Source organism: Meriones unguiculatus, chromosome X (assembly GCF_030254825.1).
Source record: "Meriones unguiculatus strain TT.TT164.6M chromosome X, Bangor_MerUng_6.1, whole genome shotgun sequence".
NCBI lineage: Eukaryota > Metazoa > Chordata > Mammalia > Rodentia > Muridae > Meriones > Meriones unguiculatus.
Window position 1 is genome coordinate 56,708,009 of NC_083369.1, and position 19,322 is coordinate 56,727,330.

Genomic DNA, 19,322 nt, shown 5'->3' on the forward strand with positions numbered 1-19,322 from the left:
TATCTCCATGAATAGTCCTTGGTTGGAGTATGAGTCTCTGGGAAGTACCCTGTGTTCAAATTTTCTTGTTCTTTTGCTCTCCTTGTGGAGACCCTGTCCTCTCCAGCTCTTACTATTTCCCACTTCTTACATAAAATTCCATTCACTCTGCCCAACAGTTGGCCATCAGGGTCAGCATCTGCTTTGATAGTCTGCAGGGCAGAGGCTTTCAGAGGCCCTCTGTGGTAGGTTCCTAGTTTGTTTCCTATTTTCTTCTTCTGGCTTTCAGAAGCCCTCTGTAGTAGGTTCCTAGGTTGTTTCCTGTTTTCTTCTTCTTCTGATGTCCATCCTCTTTGCCTTTCAGGATGGGGATTGACCATTTTAGTTAGGGATCTCTCTCTTGATTAGTTTCTTTAGATTGACAGATTTTAGTGGGTTTGTCCTATGTTGTATGTCTATATGAGTGAGTATATACCATGTGTGTCTTTTTGCTTCTGGGACAACTCACTCAGGATGATCCTTTCCAGGTCCCACCATTTACCTGCAAATTTCATGATTTCCTTATTTTTTATTGCTGAGTAATATTCCATTGTATAGATGTACCACAATTTCTGCATCCATTCTTCAGTTGAGGGGCATCTGGGTTGTTTCCAGCTTCTGGCTATTACAAATAAAGCTGCTACAAACATGGTTGAGCAAATGTCCTTTTTGTGTACTTGAGCCTCTTTTGGATATATGCCTAGGAGTGGTATGGCTGGATCTTGGGGAAGCGCTATTCCTAGTTGTCTGAGAAAGCTCCAGATTTATTTCCAGAGTGGTTGTACAAGTTTACATTCCCACCAGCAGTGGAGAAGGGTTCCCCTTTCTCCACAACCTCTCCAGCATGTGTTGTCACTTAAGTTGTACTATAGAGCAACAGTTTTAAAAACTGCATGGTACTGGCATAGAAACAGAATGGTGGATCAATGGAACCGAACAGAGGACCCAGAAATAAACCCACACACTTATGGACACCTGATCTTTGACAAAGACGCCAAAACCATACAATGAAAAAAAAGATAGCATCTTCAACAAATGGTGCTGGTCCAACTGGATGTCTACATGTAGAAAAATAAAAATAGATCCATACTTATCACCCTGCACAAAACTGAAGTCCAAGTGGATCAAAGACCTCAACATAAAACCAGACACATAAAATCGGCTAGAAAAAAAAAAAGTGGGGAATACCCTAGAACTCATTGGTACAGGAGAAAACTTCCTGAACAGAATACCAACAGCACAGGCTCTAAGAGCAACAATCAATAAATGGGACCTCATGAAACTGAAAAGCTTCTGCAAAGCAAAGGAGAACATCACCAAAACAAAATGACTGCCTACAGATTGGGAAAGAATCTTCACCAACCCTTTATCTGACAGAGGACTCATATCCAGTATATATAAAGAACTAAAGAAGCTGAAAAGCTGCAAACCAAGTAATCCACTTAAAAAATGGGGAACAGAGCTAAACAGAGAATTCTCTGTAGAGGAATATCGAATGGCAGAGAAGCACTTAAAGAAATGCTCAACCTCATTAGCCATTAGGGAAATGCAAATCAAAACAATCCTGAGATTTCACTTTACGCCCATGAGAATGGCCAATTGGTTTTCTATAGTAAGGGGAACCGGGATTATTTCCAAAAGGAACTCAATGGCAGGCTCTTTGACCTCCCACCCCCCAAGGGAAGAGCTGTCCTGCTAGGCCACAGAGGAGGACTTTGCAGCCAGCCCTGAAGATACCTGTTAAAACAGGGCCAGACGAAAGGGGAGGAGGTCCTCCCCAATCTATGGACTTAGAAAGGGGCAGGGAGAAGCTGAGGGAGGGAAGGAGGGTGGGATTGGGAGGGAATAAGGGAGCGGGATACAGCTGGAATACAGAGTTAATAAAACGTAACTAATAATTATAAACAAAAAAAAGTCAATAAAAAAAAAGAAGATTCCCAGCATTCTGCCCAAAGTTTGGCTGTGAGTCTTAGCAACTGCTTTAATACCCTGATGATTAGAGTCTTTCAGAGGCCTTCTCTGGTAGGCTCCTGTCCTGTTCCTTGTTTTCACCTTCTTCTGATATCTATTCTGTTTACCTTTCTGAATGAAGATTGAGCAACTTACCCAGGGTCCTCCTTCTTGCTTAGCTTCTTTAGGTGTACAGATTTTAGTATGATTATCCGATATCATATGTCTAATGTCCATTTATGAGTATATACTATGTATGTCTTTTTGCTTCTGGGATACCTCACTCAGGATGATCTTTTCTAGTTCCCACTATTTGCATGCAAATTTATGATTTCCTTGTTTTTTATAGCTGAGTAGTATTCCATTGTGTAGATGTACCACAATTTCTGTATCCATTCCTCAATTGAGGGACATCTGAGTTGTTTCCAGCTTCTGGCTATTACAAATAAGCTGCTATGAACATGGTTGAGCAAATGTCCTTGTTGTGTACTTGGCAATATTTTGGATGAATGTCTAGGAGTGGTATAGTTGAATCTTGACGTAGCACTACTCCTAATTGTCTTATAAAGCACCAGATTGATTTCCAAAGGGTTGTACAAGTTTACATTCCCACCAGCAATGGAGGAGGGTTCCCCTTTCTCCACATTCTCTCCAGCATGTGTTGTCACTTGAGTTTTTTATCTTAGCCATTCTGATGGGTATAAGGTGAAATCTCAGGATCATTTTGATATGCATCTCCCTGATGACTAAGGATGTTCAGCATTTCTTTAAGTGTTTCTCTGCCATTTTATATTCCTCTATAGAGAATTCTCTGCTTTGCTCTGTACCACATTTTTAAATTGGATTACTTGGTTTGTTGGTATTTAACTTCCTGAGTTCTTTATATATTCTGTATAGCTGCCTCTTGTCAGATATAGTGTTGGTGAAGATCCTTTCCCAATCTGTAGGCTGACATTTAGTTCTGATGACGGTGTCCTTTTCTTTACAGAAGCTTTTCAGTTTCATGAGGTCCCATTTATTAACTGTTGATCTTAGAGCCTGTGCTGTTGGTGCTCTGTTCAGGAAGTTGTCTCCTGTGCCAATGAGCTCAAGGCCCTTCCCCAAATTTTCTTCTAACAGGTTCAGTGTGTCTGGTTTTATGTTGAGGTGTTTGATCTCCCTTGGACTTTAGTTTTGTGCAGGGTGATAAGTATGGATCTATTTGCATTTCTACATGTAGATATACAGTAGAACAGCACCATTTGTTTAAGATGTTTTTTCCATTGTATGGTATTGGCATCTTTGTCAAAAATCAGGTGTCTATAAATGTGTAGATTTATTTCTGAATCTTCTATTTGATTCCATTGATCCACCATTCTCTTTCTATGCTGGTACCATGAAGTTTTTATTACTATTGCTCTATAGTACCACTTGAGATCAGGGATGGATCTTTTATTGTAGAGGATTGTAATAAACAGATTAAAAAACACACAATAACATTTTAGCCTATCAATTTGGAAGGCAACTTCCAGCAATAAATGTACAGAATTAACTGGGATCAGAGCATTCCACGTGTTCACATGTATAGCTAATGGATGTTGGCAGCACCTTCCTAGAGGGTAATTGACCACTGCATCTCAGCAATGTCAAAAGCATTCCCTCTTTTTGATCCTGGGATTTCATTTCTAGAAGATAGGGATTTAAAAAAAAGATAAGGAAAGTGTGTATGAAGCCCATGACAACTATATTGACCAAAAGTTAATAAGAAAAAAAATGGCCAAAAAAGGACATTACAGATGTTTTAAAAACAAATCTTCGAAAGAGTATTTGACAATACATGAAAGACTCCATGGCATACATAGAGGGGTTGCCTCAAGTTGTAGAACTATATGAATTCTTAATTCACTTCTATTTTTATGTTTTTATACCGTCTCTAATAAATACATGTTATTTTTCTAATTTTAAAATAGTGAATGTGTTAAGAGCAACTTTTTGTAAATGTCTGTGAAAAAGAGCAATATATTTGTGTGGCAAAACTGGTAATCCCACCCTTAGAATATTATATGGCCAATCAAAGTAATTCCTGAACTTGAATATAGTTCAAAATAGGCCAACCTCATGTGTCTTCAACACTATATGGAAAAAAATACACAGATAAGCAATATCCTCACCTGTATTCCACAAAAACTAGGACATCTAACAGGACCCACCATTGATGTGTCATCTGACCATTGCATATGTGCATGAAGGGACTGAAACATAGAGAAATCCCAACTTTCCCAGAGGCTTCAACTCAGTTAAGCTCCTACTGCTGATAGGTCCACTCTAATCTCAGCCAGCTCTCCATCCACACATTTATCTATCTAGGCCTCATCCTGCACTTGACCTCCACAGTCTCCATGGTCCTGCACCTAGCAACTTCTTATAGACTCAGTGCTGAAGTTCTGCTCAGCTATAACCTTGTGGTTTTGCTTGAGCCATCTTCAGCAGCTCTCCAACTGGATTTATTATCTAGCTACCACAGAGATCTCTTTGTAGCAGTATCAGCCTTTTGCTTCTGCTTCCAGTAAAGCCACCTTGAAATTCTCGAACTATTCTGTGGCCTTTCTACCCCTCTGTAGCCATTCTATAATTACATAAATAGATGATAGATATTTTTAAAAGATATTTTTAAATTACTTAACATATTACTATGGACACAAAAGTCTCCTAACAGAATGCATTGACCAGATTGTGGCAAAATACTCCTATGCACTGCTGGTGAGCATACACACATTTAAAAGTACGTGTTGAGGATTATTAGGCAGTATTTACCAGACTTGAAAATTCTGATTCTGGAAATTTATTCCATAAATTTACTTCTATATATGTTTAAGTACATGTGTTAAGCTGTTAATTACATTGTTACTTGATAGAAATACTTTGGAAACAGGTGCCCAGCAATAGGACTAATTCACACAGTGGAATGTCCAATGGCAAAAAAAAAAAAGGAAGAGGCATCTGATAGGTACTTGTCATTAGTGTACTATGTCAGAATCACAGTCATTTGTGGTTTTCTTTTTTTTTTTTTACATAAGGTTTTCTTTATTTATTATGTATACAATGTTCTGTCTGCATGTACACCTGCACAACAGAAGCGGGCACCAGATCTCATTATAGATGGATGCGAGCCACCATGTGGGTGCTGGAAATTGAACTCAGGACCTCTGGAAGAGTAGCCAATGCTCTTAACCTCTGAGTGCTCTCTCCAGCCCACATTTGTAGTTTTCTACAATGTAAGAATTCACTGAATAACAATAAAATCACAAGCTCCTCTAGGTTGTGATTTGAAAAATCCTGGTTTCCCTTGATACCAGGCTATTGACAAACACTGATTCATATATTCTAATCTTTGTTATCAATATTAACTCTTAGATAGCATAATACATATTGCATACACTATGTTTATCTGTGAATATTATTTAATGATTTTCATCATTCTCAATGTACTTTGCTGCATCACAAGTTGGTTTTCTAGTTCTATTGACTCCTCTATGTAGCAAACATTATGAGCAAGCAAGCAAAGGTAAACTGTATCTATGATAATTACCATAACATATACATTACATTTCCTGACTGTATTTATTTATTTCTATTTTTTATTTACTTATTTTTGGTGGTGTTGAGAATCAACTCTAAGGCCTTGTGCATGTATGTGTGTCCTCCACCACTAGCTATATACAAAGCCCTTAGAACACACACACTCACACACTCCCTCTCTTTGTCTGTCTCTCTCTTGTGTGGTGTGACTGTGTATGTGTGTGTAAGCACACATGTGTATATGCATAGGCATATGGTGGGCAGATATCAATGGGGTAACTTCCTCAATAATTTCCCACTTTATTGCTTAACACAGAGTCTCTCACTGTATCTGAAACTCACTGATTTGACTAGATTGACAGGCAAGCGAGCACTAGGGATCCTCTTTTCTCTACCTCCCCAGCTCTGGATTACAAGTAAATGCTATGACCCTCTCTTTACATGGATGCTGAGAATCTGAACTCCTTTCTTAATGCCTGTGTAACAAGCACTTTATATGCTTTCATAAAAAATGTGAAACAATAATTTCAAGCATGCTATAGCATTAAAGATAGCCTGCTTCAAGGATGCTTTGATTTTTCACCCTGAAAATTTGACTAGAATTTCAAAGCTTAGCTTTGTAACAAAACAAAGGTTTCATCATTATATCCATAAAAAATACAGTTGAGTGCAAGATCCATTAATTAGTCATTAGATTGTGACTTTAATTTTCTTATGAAAGTCTAGTCCTTTTTTTCTCCAAAATGGATATGAAAGTAGATCTCTTACCTCAGAGATCATCTATCTATCTCAGGCAGCAAATCTGAGGCACAGTAAATATTATCAATATTTTTACCTTTGTAGGGAGGTCCCAAAACACGTAGCAAACATTAATCTTTTCTCTTTCAAGAGTCCCTGTAGTTGCCTGTTACAGATGATTTTGTAAAATTGTAGATATCTTTCATAGGAAGGAACCAACACTGAGTTAATAAGAATTTGACAGTACTAACAAGGGTAACATTCAAATAGGAGTCAGTCTTTCTCCCATAGCATTCATACCTCAAGGGGGTGCCCCACAAAATGAGGATGTCTGCAACTCCACTCATACTTGTCCCACTCAAGAAAATAATTTGAACAATTTTGGGGATGACTTTCACCCATGCTTTCCTCTGTTTGGCTCCGGACAATCCCACTGAAACATACAAAGTAGGACAGTTTATGATAATGGATTTATACAATATCAGTGGTGTGGACATGAGGATAGCGATAAGAAGACCTTACCCCAGGCCATGGATCACTAAGCAGATGATATAGATGATAAAAAGGTGATGGGTATACCAGAAGAGCTCAAAGTAATTCCTACGGATAAACTCCATAGCTGAAGTTACCATGAGAACCAAAGCTACTGTGGCAATCACTCCAGTAAGACCAGCAATACTGGTAAATGCAGCATACATCACTGTCTGTGAAAAAAGAAATGTCAACATGGCATGAAATCCACCAAGAATACCATGATTCTCCTGATCATGACCAGATACCTATACTTTGCCATAAAAATCACCTCACCACGTTTGGAGACTTTATGGGATTTAGCCAAGAATTCACTTCTTTCTCATGATGAGATAGGCTGGAGAGAACAGAAGCAAGAGATCCATCCATGGCCTGTTGACTTTTATTGTACCGTTCAAAGTTAAATAGGTGTGCAATGATATGAATAGCTAGGTGGAAAGATGGTAGGTGTCAGGAACATTATGGCAACCATACCCCCACTGAAAACAGAGACCTCTGCCTATAGTGCCTAGCAGAATACTGAGTCCACAGTATGCCCAACACAGAAAGATCCAAGACCTTCCCCCCACTACCCATTATGTTCCCAAAGGAGTAGAATATATACTCCATGAATATGAGTGTCTCATAAATAGTTCCAGGAGCTCATTAAATATTTTTAATGCTTATATGCAAATGACACTACACCCTGAATTACCTATTGTCCATGGCTGCATACTTTGCCCAAGTTACCTGTGAATATGCAGATCATATATGCCACCAGCTTATGGAAGATGAGGTTGTGATCCAAAGGCTTTTTCAGTGTGCGGTTGCAAAACTACAAATGCAAAGTCACATTGGTCAGGTATCACCAGCCAGTCTTAGGAAACACACTAATTCACAACAACACCTCTTAGCCACAGTATTGCAATACCCAGCCATCCTCACCCACCAAAGGAGACCTCTGGGCTCCATTCCTAGGGGACTCGGTGTTGAACTTCAGGTACTCTTTCTTTTTTTATATAATTTATTTAATTTTCATTTTATGTGCATTAGTATGAAGGTGTCAGATCCCTTGCAATTGGTATTACAGACATTTGTTAGCTGCCATGTAGGTGCTGGGAACTGAACCTGGGTCCTTTGGACGAGCAGATAGCGCTCTTCGCCACTGAACCATCTCTCCAGCCCCAGGTACTCTTTCTTTAATGAGAAAGTTGAACTAAAAACAGCTGGAACTCACTGAACAGGCGCCCCTCAAGAAGGACAGCAGATTCCGACACACAGGGATCAAGATCATCATGCTATTAAAATTCAAGCAGAAAGCTGATGCTCTGGCAAAAGCTAAGGTATTCTGGAACAGAAGAGAAAAGAGAGATTCTATTTTATTTCAGCATCTAGCAGATGAGCACTGGTCGGGTCAACTTTTCTAAGATGAGTAAGTGGACACTGGGACAACTTCCTGCACCTCTCAGTCATCCTATCTCAGTAATCAGCATACCAGGCCAATCTCTCCGTTTACCAAATGTGCTGAAGTTAATTGAATTGAGAAATTCCTGCTACAGTAGTTTAGAAACGTTGGGGGATGTATTTACTAATGTGAACAAGAATAAGATTCAGTAATTCCACATCAGCAAATACTGTCTATGGATGTAATATTTTGCAGTGGATATTTTTATTTCATGCATTTAATTTTAATTGTATTGTTTGCCTTTCATAAAACAGCCTTGGAGATCATATATGCTTTTATATATTTTTAACTGAAGCTTACATTTAAAGGTACATTCATGGATGATGACTATTTTATTCTCTTTCCTACATTTTCTAATGTTGAAATTATAAGAAAGAAGTGCTTGTGTGGAAAATAAAAATTTATCCAGTTATGTAAGACAGCTTTAAAATGGAACCCTTGGAGCAATATTCTTTTTTTTTTTTTTTTTTGAGCAATATTCTTAAACATAGCTAAAGATAGATGAGAGAGCCTTTCTTTGTTCAGTACTTGGCATGGGACATGGGGCCTTTTGTATGCTAGGTAAGCATTGTTCCCTGAGAAAGTCTAATTTCTACCTTCAGAATTTCAGGATAATTTCCTTGAGTGACTAGGGAACATAAACAAGAACGGTAAAAGGTCTAGGATCATGATATGCTCAATTCCATGGCAGCTAAACTCAGTCTCTCAACTGTATACAGCTGGTCTCCAAGTTGCTTTATGTTTTTTGGACTGCTAGCTGTGAATGTTGACAATCTTATTGTAGTAGTTGAGTGGGAAAACAGCCAGGGTATTTTTCATTGCAATTCAGATAATTGCTTAGTCTTACATGTGTGCCTGTAAATTGCTAACTAAAAAGACAAGTATAGGTGAGAATTCACATTTTCTCAGCTCTTTTAAATAATTATTAAGACATACCTCTCATGCTCATGGATTGGGAAAATCAATATTGTTAAAATGTTTACATTAATGAAAGTAATGTACAGATTCAATTCCCCCACTATTCCAATGACATTCTTTGAAGAACTAAAAAAAAAAAAAAAAAAAAAAAAAAAAACAATCTGAAATTCATATGGAAGTACAAAGAGATTGTGATGTGAATATCCAAGAAAATCCTTAGCAGAAAGAATAATGCTATAGGTTTCACAAAACCTGATCTCAACTTATACTACAGAATCATAACAACAAAAGTGTATGGTAATGACACAAAACACATGTAATGGAGAGATCGTGCAGCAGATACGAAGATTGTTATGTAAGTGTGAGGACCCGAGTTTAAACCCCCAGCACCCATGCGGAAAGCCAGACATGAAAGTCATACCTGTAACTACAATGCATGGGGAGTATGGGTAGAGACATGAGTATTACTGGGGTTTGCTGGCTACATGCCTAGCAAACAGTGAGAGACCCTGTCTCAAAGGAATAATGTGGAGGGCGATAGAGCAGAAAACCTGACATTTCCTAGGTTTGCATAGAAGTACATACATCTACACACACACACATGCATGTATACCACACACACAAAGTAAATAATTATACAAAACAGATACATAGTCTGATGTAATAGAATAGAGCAACCAGAAATAAACCCATATACCTATCCCACCTAATTTTTGACAATAGTGTCAGAAAATCTCATTGAGAAAAAAGCCAGTCTCTTCATGAAATGATGCTAGGAAAACTGTATATACATCTGTTGAAGAACAAATGTAAAACCATGTTACTTTGTACAGAAACAATCAGTGCAAAATGGATTATGGCTCTGAATGTAAGACCTCATACTCTGATTGTGCTAGAGGAAAGCAAAGGGCAATCTTCTTCAATATTTATAACCATGGGCTTTCTGCAAAAGACCCTGATAACACAGGGTACACCAAAAAATTTGAAAAGTGAGATTGTATGAAATTTAAAGGTTTCTCAGGGGCTAGTGAGATGGCTCAGCTGCTAAAGGAGCTTGCTGCCAACCCTGACAATCTGATTTTGATCTCGAGGACACATATGATGAAAATGGGAGAAATTGCCCTTGTTGTAGTGTGCATGTGTCTCTGTGTGTATCTGTCTATGTGTGTATGCAGGCAATGAATGTAGAAACAGGACCATGGGAGTAGAGGAAGAGATCTTAAGTGGTAGGATCATGGAGGTAGTAGGAAAGAGATCATGGGGGTAGAAAAATGAGAGAATAATAGATTACATGTAACATGAAAGCAGAAGAGGAAACATTTCAAGAGTTAGGAAACAAGCAAATTAGGGATAGGGGAGATTGGGAGAGGCACTGCAGAAGGAAAATAAAATAACAAAGTAAACCTGACATATGTGTGTGAAAATGCCATAATGGGAACCCTTTACTTTGTATGATAACTTGAAAAAGGAAGGAAGAGAGGAAGGGAGGAAGCAATGTAGTCAACTATTTTTAAAACGAAAGAACAGAAGAAAGAAAGCCATTTCCCCTTAAAACCTAAACTCAGGACAATGTAACCTCAGTGAAGGAGCCAGGATGATATCTCCTAGCATCCATAATGGCTTTCAATGTTGGCAGTGCAGTGAACAAGAGCTTTCCTACTGCTGTCCCTTTCGGACTCTTTACATGACCTGTGTTTTTTTCCTTCTGCTGAATCACACTCTGGCTGTTTTGGGTAGAGACATCCTGTTCCGTTGCAGAAGAAAGTTTCTCTGTTCATCTGAAAAATCTTGCATTTCCACATTGGCTCCCACAGTGTACTTATTTGAGTCACAGAGGATTCTTGAAGCTAAAATTGGCAAGCGAATTGAAAGTATATAACAAAAATTTTACAGCTCCACATTCTGTGGCAGTTATCTGTCTGGGACAAATTCTCTTTAGGAAAGAGAAAAAAGCTTTTCCCTGTTGCAGCATGTGGAACTACCCCAATGTCTATTCATTTCTCTATATCAACTAACGTTATTGAAATCCTGTGGTCACAATTAGGAATAGTGCTTTCTTGAGGTCCAGCTATACCACTCCTAGGCATATATCCGAAAGATGCTCAACAAGAACATTTGTTCACCACATTTGTAGCAACTTTATTCGTAATAGCCAGAATCTAGAAACAACCCAGATGCCCCTCAGTTGAGGAATGGATACAGAAATTGTGGTACATCTACACAATGGAGTACTGCTCAGCAATTAAAAACAAGGAAATCATGAAATTTGCAGGCAAATGGTGGGATCTAGAAAAGATCATCCTGAGTGGGGTATCCTAGAAGCAGAAAGACACACATGGTGTATACTCACTTATAAGTGGGTACTAGACCTATAAGATAGGATAAACATACGAAAATCTGTATACCTAAAGAAGGAGGACCCAGGGTAAGATAATCAATCTTCACTTAGAAAGACAAATGGGATGGACATTGGAAGTAGGAGGAAACAAGAAACAGGACAAGAGCGTACCATAGAAGGTCTCTGAAAGACTCTACCTAGCAGTGTATCAAAGCAGATGCTGAGACTCATAACCAAACCTTGGGCAGAGTTCAGGGAATCATATGAAAGAAGGGGGAGTTAGTAAGACCTAGAGAGGAAAGGACCTCCACAAGCACCAAATATGTCTGGGCCCAGAGTTCTTTTCTGGGACTGAGTCTCCAACCAAGGACCATTCATGGATATAACCTAGAACCCCTGCATAGATGTAGCCCATGGCAGCTCAGTGTCCAAGTGGGTTCCCTATTAAGGGGAACAAGGACTGTCTCTGACACAACTCAATGGCTTGCTCTTTGAACCGCCCCCCTCCGAGGGAGGAACAGCCTTGCTAGGCCACAGAGGAGAACACTGCAGCCAGTCCTGATGAGACCTGAAAAAGCTAGGATCACATGAAAGGAGAGGAAGACCTCCTCTACCGATAAACTTAGAGAGGAGCATGGAAGGAGATGAGGGAGGGAGGGTGAGAGTGGGAGGGAATGGGGGAGGGGGCTACAGCTCAGATGCAAATCGAATAAAATGTAATTAATGTAAAAAAATAAAAATTTGATTAAAAAAACAAAATCTTGTGGTCACTAAGGCCTCTTTTACTGTGCATTTAAACTCCTTCCTCTGCTCTTCATTTACTATGATTCATACTTAAATGAATGGTTCTCTGTATTCTCCTAAGGTGAACATAAATTTTAAAAATGCTCCATATAATGCTTAAAGCAATTATAGTCCATCAATATAAGGGTCTGATATTTTCTTCAAACAATAAAAACAGTGGTGTAAGCATTATAGGTACTTTAAAAGCCAATTTGATTGTTTCTTTTTTTTTTTTTTTTTTTGGCTTGCTTAGTTATTTTTTTGTTTTGTTTTGTTTTGTTTTGTTTGACACAGGGTCTCTCTATGTAGCCCTGGCTGTCCTGAACTCACTTTGTAGACCAAGATAGCCTGGAACTCACTGTGATTCACCCATGTCTCCCTCCATGCTCAGCTTAAAAGCCAAAACCATACAATAGAAAAGAAGATAGCATCTTCAACAAATGGTGCTGGTCTAACTGGATGTTTACATGTAGAAAAATGCAAATAGGTCCATGCTTATCACCCTGCACAAAAGTAAAGTCCAAGTAGATCAAAGACCTCAACATAAAATCAGACACACTAAATCTGTTGGTTGCTTTCCTTTTTTGGAAGCTTACATGGCACTTTTTGATATTATGAAAGCTAGTCCATAGTGAGCAGGCAGTTCCAACACAAGGGTGAACTCTGTGTCTTAAATACATTGAATCTGTAGATTGCTTTTGGTAAGATGGCCATTTTTACTATGTTAATCCTGCCAAGCCATGAGTATGGGAGGTCTTTCCATTTTCTGATATCTTCTTCTAATTCATTCTTCAGAAACTGGAAGTTTTTTTTCATACAAGTCTTTTGACTTGCTTGGTTAGAGTCACACCAAGGTACTTTATGTCCTTTGTGGCTATTGTGAAGGGTGTTGTTTCCCTAATTTCTTCAAAACGACAGCCTACAGATTGGGAAGGAATCTTCACAAATCCTATATCTGACAAAGAGCTAATATGCAGAATATATAAAGAACTCAAGAAGTTAAACAGCAAAAAATCAAGCAATCCAATTAAAAAGGGGAACAGAGCTAAACAGAGAATTCTCAATAGAGGAATATCGAATGGCAGAGAAACACTTAAAGAAATGCTCAATATCCTTAGCTATCAGGGAAATGTAAATCAAAACAATCCTGAAATTTCACCTTACACCCATCAGAATGGCTAAGATCAAAAACTCAAGAGACAACACATGCTGGAGAGGATGTGGAGAAAGGGGAACCCTCCTCCATTGCTGGTGGGAATGTAAACTTGCACAACCATTTTGGAAATTAATCTGGCTCTTTCTCAGACAATTAGGAATAGTGCTACCTCAAGATCCAGCTATACCACTCCTAGGCATATATCCAAAATGTGTTCAAGTATACAACAAGGACATTTGCTTAGCCATATTCATAGCAGCTTTATTTCTAATAGCCAAAAGCTGGAAACAACACAAATGTTCCTCAGTTGAGGAATGGATACATAAATTGTGTTACATTTAAATGATGGAATACTACTCAGCAGTTAAAAACAAGGAAATCATAAAATTTGCATGCAAACTAGAAAAGATCATCCTGAGTGTGGTATCCGGGAAGCAGAAAGACACACACGGTATATACTCACTCATAAATGGATATTAGACATATATTATAGGATAAATATACTAAAGTCTGTACACCTAAAGAAACTAAGCAAGAAGGACACCCTTGGGTAAGATGCTCAATCCTCATTCAGAAAGGCAAATGGGATTGATATCAGAAGAGGAAGAAAACAGGGAACAGGACAGGAGCCTACCATAGAGGGACTCTGAAAGTCTCTATCCTGCAAGGTATCAAAGCAGAGGCTGAGACTCATAGCCAAACTTTGGGCAGAGTGCAGGGAACCTTATGAAATAAAGGGAGAGATAGAAAGATTTGGAGGGGCAGGAGCTCTGCACGGAAAGAAAAAAAAATTCTGGGCACAGAGGACCTTTCTGAGATTAATACTCCAACCAAGGACCCTTCATGGAGCTAACTTAGAATGCCTGCACAGATGTAGCCTGTGGTAGCTCAGTGTCCAAGTGGGTTCCCTAGTAATGGGAACAGGGACGATCTCTGACAGGAACTCAGTGGCCACAGAAGAAAACAATGCAACCAGTCCTTATGAGAACTGATAGACTAGGATCAAAAGGGGATGAGGACCTACCCTATCAGTGGACTAGGGCGGGGCATGGGATGAGATAAGGGAGGGAGGGTGAGGTTGGGAGGGGACTAGGAAGGGGGATACAGCTTGGATACAAAGTGAATAAACTGTAATTAATAAAACAATAAATAAATTTTAAAAACTCAAATTTGTTCACTTTTAAGTTTTCTTTTGTAGAAGTATAGTGTATGTTGATCATATTCCCATACCGTACTACCTTTCTTTTTCTCATCCTTCTCCCTGCCTTTTATTATTCTTTGCCCCCTACCAGAGAGTAGACAGTTTTTCTTCTACTTTCATGTCATATATACAAGTGTGCTTTTATTTATGCACATAAAACTTGAAACCTGCCAATGAATGAAAACTGCACATTTGCCTTTCTGAGGCTGATGTGATTTACATAATATAATTATCTTCAGTTGCAATAATTTTTCTGCAGATAATCCAGTTCTGTTTCTCCTTTATGGTTGAAAGAAAAAAAACCATTCTCTTGTGTATATACTACATTTGGTTTGTTTCTTTTTCTTTTTTCTTTTTTTTAATTTTATTTTTCTTATTAGTTACCTTTTGTTAACTCTGTGTCCCAGCTGTATCCCGCTCCCTCATTCCCTCCCCAATCCCACCCTCCCTCCCTCATCTCCTCTCTGCCCCTTTCCAAGTCCACTGATAGGGGAGGACCTCCTCCTCTGTCATATGACTCTGTTTTGTCAGGTATCTTTAGGACTGTCTGCAAAGTCCTCCTCTGTGGCCTAACAGAACTGCTCCTCCCTTGGGAGGTGGGGAGGTCAAAGAGCCTGCCATTGAGTTCCTGTTAGAAATAGTCCTTGTTCCTCTTACTATAGGAAACCAATTGCTTACTGAGCTATCACAGGTCACATCCGAGCAGAGGTTCTAGGTTATATCCACTCATGGTCTTTGGTTGAGTGTCCATCTCAGAAAAGACCCTGTGCCCAGATATGTTTGGTCCTTGGGGAGCTCCTGTCCTTTCCACATCAAACTCCCCTTCTTTCATATGATTCCCTGTACTCTGCCGAAGGTTTGGTTATGAGTCTTAGTGTCTGCTTTGAAACACTGCTAGGTAGAGTCTTTCAGATGCCTTCTGCGGTAGACTCCTGTCATACATTCAATGCATATCCCATTTGTCTTTCTAAATGAGGATTAATCATCATACCCCACTTTCTCTTCTAAACGACTTAGCGTATCTGGTTTTAGGTTGAGGTCTTTGATCCACTTAGACTTTAGTTTTGTGCAGGGTGATAAATGTGGATCTATTTTCATTTTTCTGCATGTAGACACCCAGTTAGACCAGCACCATCTGTTGAAGATGTTAGCTTTTTTCCATTGAATGGTTTTGGCTTTTTTTCCGCTCCTTAAAGATGGAGCTGGTTTCTGCCTTCCACCTTCCCGATGGTGAGTGCTCTCTGTCACAAACAACTCCATATTTGGCTAAGGCTGAGGATCTAGCTTGCTTCCGTGTATGTGGACCTATCTGCATTGCCCACGAGGCACGCTGGGGTTGGCTACCCAGAGGTTATTTAAGCTGTGGGCTGTCTTTCCCCAGGGTCAGAAGATTGTTCAAGGTTCCTGAATAAACTGCATTGAGAAGAACAAAAAAAAAAAAAAAAAAAAAAAAGATCAGAAAGAAGGAGAGGAGGACCTCCCCTATCAGTAGACTTGGGGAGAGGCATGCATGCAGAAAGGGGGGGAGGGTGGGACCGGGAGGAGAGGAGGGAGGGGCTTATGGGGGGATACAAAAGGAATAAAGTGTAATTAATAAAAGTTAAATAAAAAATTTTAAAAAATCGAATATTCATAGGTGTGTGGGTTTATTTCTGGGTTTTCTATTCGGTTCCATTGATCCTCCTTTCTGTTTCTATGCCAATACCATGCAGTTTTTATTACTATTGCTCTGTAGTACAGCTTGAGATCAGGGATGGAGATACCTCCAGATGATCTGTTGTTGTACAGGATTGTTTTGGAGATTCTGGATTTTTTGTTTCTCCATATGAAGCTGAGAATCTTTTTTTCGTCGCTTTTTCTGCTAAGAGTTCACAGACTGTTTTAGGCCTGTTAAATGAAGCCTCTCCAGTTCCATTATCTGCCTCTTTGGATAATGAAAATAAGGCAGATTTGAAGATACCAGCTTGATGTAGTTAAATGCAGTGTAGGGAAGAGATATTTTCGATTGTAAGCTGGGATGAGGTGGCTTCACTACACTCACAGAAAAAGACATCTAAGACACACTGAGTGTATGAAGTGATTTCTAACTAGTATCTGTAGTGTAGTCACCTTTCTGACTGAACTAAAAAAAAACAATATGTGTATTCCACTTTATTTGTATCCACATATACTAAAAATGGAACAACTTTCATTACATTAAAATTCAAAAGTAAGTTTATCCTATACTATAGGGCTAATATCCACTTAGAAGTGAGTATATTGGTAGATCAATGGGATGAAATAGAAGACCCAGAAATAAACCCACACATTTATTGGACACCTGATTTTTGACAAAGATGCTAAACCAATACAAAGGAATGAAGATAACATCTTCAACAAATGTTGCTGGTCTAACTGGATATCTACATGTAGAAAAATGCAAATAGACCCATACTTATCACCCTGCACAAAACTAAACTCCAAGAGGATCAAAGACCTAAATATAAAACCAGACACACTAAACCTGTTAGAAGAAAAAGTGGGAAAGAACCTGGAACTCATTGGCACAGGAGAAAACTTCCTGAACAGAACACCAACAGCACAGGCTCTAAGAGCAACAATAAATGGGACCTCATGAAACTGAAAAGCTTCTGTAAAACAAAGGACACTGTTATCAGAACAAAACGATTATCTACAGATTGGGAAAGGATCTTCACCAAACCTATATCTGACATAGGGCTAATATCCAGTATATATAAAGAACTAAAGAAGTTAAAAAGCAACAAATTAAGTAATCTAATTAAACAATGAGAAACAGAACTAAACAGAGAATTCTCGATAGAGGAATATCAAATGGCAGAAAAACACTTAAAGAAATGCTCAAAGTCCTTAATCATCAAGGAGATGCAAATCAAAACGACACTGAGATTTCACATTACACCCATCAGAGTGGCTAAGATCAAAATCTCAAGTGACAACACATTCTGGAGAGGATGTGGAGAAAGGTGAATCCTCCTTCACTGCTGGTGGGAATGTATACTTGTACAAACACTCTGGAAATTAATCTGGCTCTTTCTCAGACATTTAGGAATAGCGCTTCCTCAAGATCCAGCTATACCATTTATAGGCATATATCCAAAAGAGGCTCAAGTACGCAATAAGGATATTTACTCAACCATGTCTGCAGCAGCTTTATTTGTAATAACCAGAAGCTGGAAACAGCCAAGGTGCCCCTCAACTGAGGAATGGATACAGAAAGTATGGTACATCTACACAATGGAATACTACTCAGCAATAAAAAAACATGGAAATGATGAAATTTGCAGGTAAATGCTGGGACCTAGAAAAGATCATCCTGAGTGAGCTATCCCAGAAGCAGAAAGACACACATGGTATATACTCACTCATATAGACATATAATATAGGATAAACCTACTAAAATCTGTACACCTAAAGAAACTAATCAAGAGGGAGGACTCCTATATTATATGTCTATATGAGTGAGTATATACCGTGTGCGTATTTCTGCTTCTGGGATAGCTCACTCAGGATGATCTTTTCCAGATCCCACCATTTACCTGCAAATTTCATGATTTCCTTGTTTTTTATTGCTGAGTAATATTCCATTGTGTAGATGTACCACAATACTCACTCATATAGACATATAATATAGGATAAACCTACTAAAATATGTATACCTAAAGAAACTAATCAAGAGGGAGGACTCTTGCTAAAATGCTCAAGTCCTATCCAGAAAGGCAAAGAGGCTGGACATCAGAAGAAGGAAAAAAGAGGGAACAAGCAGGATCCTGCCACAGAGGACCTCTGAAAGGCTCTGCCCTGCAGACTCTCAGTGCAGATGCTGAGACTTATGGGCAACCTTTGGGCAGAGTGCAGGGAATCTTATGAAAGAAGTGGGAAATAGTAAGATCTGGAGAAGACAGGAACTCCACAAGGAGAGCAACAGAATAAAAAAATCTGAGCACAGGGGTCTTCCCTGAGACTGATACTCTAACCAAGTAGCATGCATGGAGATAACCTAGAACCCCTACACAGATGTAGACCATGGCAGTGAAGTATCCAAGTGGGTTCCATAATAATAGGAACAGGGACTGTCTCTGACATGAACTGATTGGTCTGCTCTTTGATCTCCTCCCCCTGAGGGGGAAGCAGCCTTACCAGGCCACAGAGGAAGACAATGCAGTCACTGCTGATGAGACCTAACATACTAGGATCAGAAGGAAGGAAAGGAGACCTCCTCTACCAGTGGACTTGGGGAGGGGTATGCGTGGAGAAGAAGGAGGAAGGGAGGGATTGGGAGGAGAGGAGGGAGGGAACTACAGGGGGGATACAAAGTAAATAAAGTGTAATTAATAAAAAAAATATTATGTCCCCTCTGAAGTAATCTGATTGGCCTGCTCTTTGATCACCTCCCCCTGAGGGGGGAGCAGCCTTACCAGGCCACAGAAGATGACAATGCAGCCACTCCTGATGTGATCTGATAGACTAAGATCAGAAGGAAGGAGAGGAGGACCTCCCTTATCAGTGGACTTGGGGAGGGGCATTCGTGAAGAAAGGGGAGTGAGGATGGGACCGCGAGGGGAGAAGGGAGAGGCTTATGGGGGGATACAAAATGAAAAAGTGTAATTAATAAAATAAAATTTAATTAAAAAAAAGGAAAAGAAAAACAACCCTGGAAAAAATAAAA

General features: G+C 39.2%; 1 protein-coding gene across 3 annotated transcripts in view; it reads right to left on the reverse strand.

The window, feature by feature from the left end:
• Nox1 (NADPH oxidase 1) overlaps positions 1 to 19,322 on the reverse strand; it is a 56,529-nt gene that overhangs the window by 26,776 nt on the left and 10,431 nt on the right. For 2 of the 3 annotated variants that reach the window (XM_060375554.1, XM_060375553.1), the window contains exons 3-7: positions 8,012 to 8,122; positions 7,525 to 7,609; positions 7,072 to 7,223; positions 6,787 to 6,968; positions 6,565 to 6,697 (exon numbers count right to left, since the gene is read on the reverse strand). In XM_060375554.1, coding sequence (XP_060231537.1) covers positions 6,565 to 6,697; positions 6,787 to 6,968; positions 7,072 to 7,223; positions 7,525 to 7,609; positions 8,012 to 8,122 — 663 coding nt within the window. The remainder of the gene's footprint in view (positions 1 to 6,564; positions 6,698 to 6,786; positions 6,969 to 7,071; positions 7,224 to 7,524; positions 7,610 to 8,011; positions 8,123 to 19,322) is intronic. The other variant, XM_060375552.1, reaches the window with a different exon arrangement.